We start from the raw sequence: 5,232 nt of genomic DNA, 5'->3' as shown, positions 1-5,232 counted from the left end.
GATTAAATATATCATTGACTGATATTTATTTTAGTATTCTTTAGATAATGGATAATAACTTACAACTTTATAAACGTATACACAGTGAAATTCAATAAGCCGGATCTATCAGTTCCACTAAAAATGTCCGGTTTATTTGGATATCCGGTATAGAAGAAAAAATTTCGATATACTGAAAATCTATTATACTGAATTTTCATGCTAATAAAATTAATATACGCTATAATTTAATTTTTTCATCCTAGTTTTAAGTCATAGAGTTCATAAAAATGAATATAAAATACTTTTAATTGAAGATATAAGTAATACATAACTTCAGCCGGAATTAAGATTTTTATAATACTGGCCAAAATTAAGATTTACCGCATCACGTAAATTAAATTTTATTGGTTATGATTACGTGATCCGGTTTATCGAATAGCTGGTTAGAAAATTGATCCGTTATAGCGAATATCGAGCTTTTACTAGTAAACTCCGGTATATCGAAACTATTTTAATATATGTGATTTGGTTCCAGCAAAAAGTCCGGTTTAGGCCCAAATCCGGTTTATCAAAGATCCAGTTTATCAACTTTCACTGTGTATAAATAACCTAAAAATGCTTCATCCATATATTTAATTTACAGCTTTGTAACGAACTCTTGTTATTTTAGGAAAATTCACGTGCAAAATGATCAAATTTCAGCCCCATTACAATGATCAGCAATACATAATTACCATTTATTATAGCATTAAGTTTAAATAACGGATAATTAGCTTATAACTTTATAAATATACAATATAATATATGACATGAATAACATAAAAAAATGCTCTATAATAATGAACATATTATGTTTAGTTCAAAAAGTTTCACCAATTTTGTGTTATTTAGATCGGCAAATAATTGGTTGAATTTTTTCATAAAAATTTGTCTTACAATGATCAGCAATACATATAAATTATGCATAAATATTGTTCTTCCATTTATAAAGAAATTGTTCTTTTCTTACTACTGCAAATTTTTTTTTTTCATATGTATGAATTTTAGTTTAAAAAACTCTCAATGGATTCTTCTATTAAAAAAAGTGTGGAGATTAAGTTATGTCATTGTAACTATATATGCAATGCAAGACGGTTTAAACAAAATTTTATAAATTGGACTAGCAGGAATTATCATATTGATAAATTTATTCAAAATACTCAGCTATCAGAACATACTTTATTTGTAGTAGTAAATGCATTAGAGTGGATACCTTATGATAGACTTGATGATATTAAATATGTTGCAGATGATAAGTTTAGCAAAGTGTATAGTGCAAAATGGATTGATGGATGCATATATGAATGGGATTATGAAAATCAAAATTGGAAAAGAAAAGATCAAAATATGTTTGTAATTCTGAAATTATTAAATAATCCAGCAACAATTACATCAGAATTTATAAATAAGGTATAATAAATTTCATTATTTTGCGAATTATAATATAAATTAATCATACTTATTATATTGTGCCATTTGGTGGAAAAAATTATCAATTTTTTAAAAACAAATAGTTGAAAATTTTATTTTTGCTAATATTTCAAACTTTAATATATTGTAGATTGCGGTATCTCATAAAGTTCATGGAATAACTCAAGATTTAGAAACCAAGAATTTTATGGTGGTTTTGAATGGTGAATGTACTAATGAAGTGTACTGTAATTCAATACATTTTCAACGAAATTTCAAAAATTGGACTAGTGGTAATAATGATATTGATAAATTTATTCGAGATACTCAGCTATCAGAACATAGTTATTATGAGGTAAATAATGCATTAGAATGGATACCTTATGATAGACTTTATAATATTGAATATATTGCAGAAGATGACGTGTTTGGTAAAGTGTACAGAGCAAATTGGATTGATGGATGTATTAATTATGATTGTGACAATAGTTGGAATTATGAAAATCAAAATTGGAAAAGAAAAGATCAAAATATGTTTGTAATTCTGAAAATTTTAAATAACCCAGCAAGTAATATATTAGAATTTATGAATAAGGTATAATAAATTTATCAAATGTTTCATTTTTTGTGAATTATAATATAAATTAATCACATTGTACTATGCCATTTTGTGAAATAAGTTTCCAGTCGTTTAAAAACAAATAGTTGAAATTTTATTTTTACTAATATTTCTAACTTTAATATATCGCAGATTGCAGTATCTCATGAAGTTTATGGAATAACTCAAGATTCAGAAACCAAGAATTTTATGGTGGTTTTGAATGATATATGTGAAAAATGTAAAGAAATTTGTAATTCAATATATTTTCAACGAAATTTTAAAAATTGGACTAGTGGTAATAATGATATTGATAAATTTATTCAAGATACTCAGCAATCAGTACATACTTATCATGAGGTAAATAATGCATTAGAATGGATACCTTATGATAGACTTTATGATATTAAATATATTTCAGAAGATGAAGAGTTTGGCAAATTGTATAGGGCAAATTGGATTGATGGATTTATATATATATGGGATGATTATAGTCAAAATTGGAAAAGAAAAAATCAAAATATGTTTGTATTTCTGAAAATTTTAAATAATCCAGCAAATATTACATCAGAATTTATAAATAAGGTATAATAAATGTGTTATTTTGTAAAAGTTTCATTTCTTTGAAAATTGTAATACAAATTAATCAAATTGTACTGCACCATATCGTTTAAAAGAGTGAATAGTTAAAAATTTTATTTTACTAATATTATTAACTTTATTATATTACAGATTGTAATACCTCATGGAGTTTACGGAATAACTCAAGATCCAGAAATCAAGAATTATATGGGGATTTTTAATGACATGTATGGGAAATATGTGCACAATACAATGCGTTTTAAACAAAATTTCAAAAATTGGACCAGTGGCAATGATGACATTGATAAATTTATTCAAGATGCTCAAAAATCATATACAAATAATGTATTAGAATGGATACCCTATGATAGGCTTTATGATATTAAATATATTGCAAAAGGTGGGTTTGGAAAAATATATAGAGCAAAATGGATTGATGGTTATATAGACGAATGGGATGACTATAATCAAAATTGGAAAAGAAAGGATCAAAACATGGTCGTAGCTTTGAAAAGTTTAAATAATTCAAAAAATGTTACATTGGAATTTATGAATGAGGTAAATTAGTCAATTATTACTCAATAAAAGTTATTTAATTATTGGTATTAATACTTATTTATAAATATACAGATTACATTACATTACAAAGTAAATTTGCACAAATGTATTATTAAACTTTATGGAATAACTCAAGATCCAAAAGAAAAAAATTACATCATGGTTTTAGATTATGCAGAGCATGGGAATTTACGAAATTTTTTAGATATAAAATATAATTATTTAAATTGGAATAATAAGATCAGTTATTTACATAAAATTGCAGATGGACTTAGAAATATACATGAAAAAGAATTAATTCATCGAGATTTGCATATTGGTAATATATTAAGGCTTAAAAATCACACTTGTATAACCGATATGGGATTATGCAAACCTGCAGACTATAATGTACCAGAGAATGCAAAAAACAAATTATATGGTATTTTATCTTATATTGCGCCTGAAATTTTACGTGGACAAAATTATACCAAAGCTGCAGATATTTATAGTTTTGGTATAATTATGTATGAAGTAATTTCTGGATTACCTCCATATTATGATATAGGCCATGATATAAATTTAGCAGTGAAAATTTGTAAAGGACTTAGACCAAGGTTTAATATTAATGTACCCCAATTGATTGTGCATCTAATCAAAAAATGCTTGGATGCAAATCCATTAAATCGACCAAAAGCTGAAGAAATTGAAAAAACTTTAAGCAATTGGTTTAGAGAAACATATGATCCTAAATCTAATGGTTATGCGGAGTTAAACAATCAAATAAAAGAAGCAGAAATAATTAATAAAAAATCACTGATTAATAGTACTACTAGTCTAGGAATATCATATAAAACACATTCAGAAGCAATTTATACCAGTAGATTGCTTGATTTTAATAATCTCCCTGAGCCAAAAAATTCTGATGATTATTATGAAGAAAATGAAAATATAATTAGTATGAAATTTTCAGGTATTTTTAGTAAAAAAAATTTCATATTAATTGTAGAATATACTAATAAGGTTTTAATTATTAAATAGAATCATTACAAATTGATATTTCTCAATTGAAAAATAACAATTCTTTTGAACTAAAAAATTCTGATGATAGTTATGAAAAAAATGATAATATTAAAATGGAATCTTCAGGTATATTTTTTTTAAAAAAAAGTGAATAAAATTAATTATAAAATATCAATAATTTTTAATTCATTAATAGAATTCTTACAAATTAATACTTTACAATTAAAAATTGATAATAATAATTTTCCTGAACAAGATAATTCTGATGATTCTTATGAAAAAAATGATAATACGATTAGTAGGAATTCTTCAGGTATTGATTAATAAAAAATAACCAGATCATTATTAAAAATAAAATCACTAATTTCTTTCCATTAAATAGAATCACTACAAATTGATATTTTTCAATCGAATACTAATAAAGATGGTAAATATTCTTTAGATATGGATAAAAAAAACAAGTCTATTATATAATATACTTATTTTATTTGTTCATTTTTTAGACCAGGATAGCAATTCTAAAGGCAAAGAAAAAATTTAGTCCAATTATAACCATTTGCTATTTTAGTTATTAAATTTTTCATATTTTATATTTTTGTCGCCATTATAGTTTAATATTTCAATTATCATAATCTTCAGTTGAAAGGTAACATTTTAAATTTTATTAAAATGCGGTCTTGTTTTTGCTTTTCAATAATTAGTGAATTACAATTTTTGATTAGTTTGATAAAGCCATATGATATGAGTAAGAATAGAAATAATGATAAATAAAATTTTAAATTATACTTGCCCTATTTATTAACTTATATGTATTTATTTATTTATTTTATTATTTATTTGATTCATTAATTAAATAAAAACATTTTGAAACTAAAATATAATTTAATTTTGTTCCTGATGAATAAAATGTTCATTATATTACTGCTGATAATTTATCTATTAAGATCGAATTTGCATAAGAAACTATTAATTCATAAATTAATATACAGAAAGAAAGAGTTTCGCAGCTTCAATAAATAATACTTTTTTGTAATACCATGCTACTTTAATAAACCGGAAAA

The 5,232-nt window shown here is 23.9% G+C and overlaps 1 protein-coding gene across 1 annotated transcript; it reads left to right on the top strand.

Annotated features, from left to right (window-relative positions):
• Nucleotides 1-3,673: 3,673 nt before the first annotated feature.
• Nucleotides 3,674-4,712, top strand: OCT59_001637 (uncharacterized protein; the record flags this gene model as incomplete). The annotated part of the gene is made up of 5 exons (XM_025330253.2): nucleotides 3,674-4,121; nucleotides 4,190-4,297; nucleotides 4,368-4,484; nucleotides 4,554-4,598; nucleotides 4,675-4,712. The coding sequence occupies 5 exons, from the start codon at nucleotides 3,674-3,676 to the stop codon at nucleotides 4,710-4,712; spliced, it is 756 nt and encodes a 251-aa protein (XP_025181546.2).
• Nucleotides 4,713-5,232: the final 520 nt, after the last annotated feature.

The sequence above is a fragment of the Rhizophagus irregularis genome, chromosome 10 (genome assembly GCF_026210795.1).
Source record: "Rhizophagus irregularis chromosome 10, complete sequence".
NCBI classification, from domain to species: domain Eukaryota; kingdom Fungi; phylum Glomeromycota; class Glomeromycetes; order Glomerales; family Glomeraceae; genus Rhizophagus; species Rhizophagus irregularis.
Note: the sequence above shows the minus strand (reverse complement) of the source record. Positions and strands in the feature narration are given on the sequence as shown.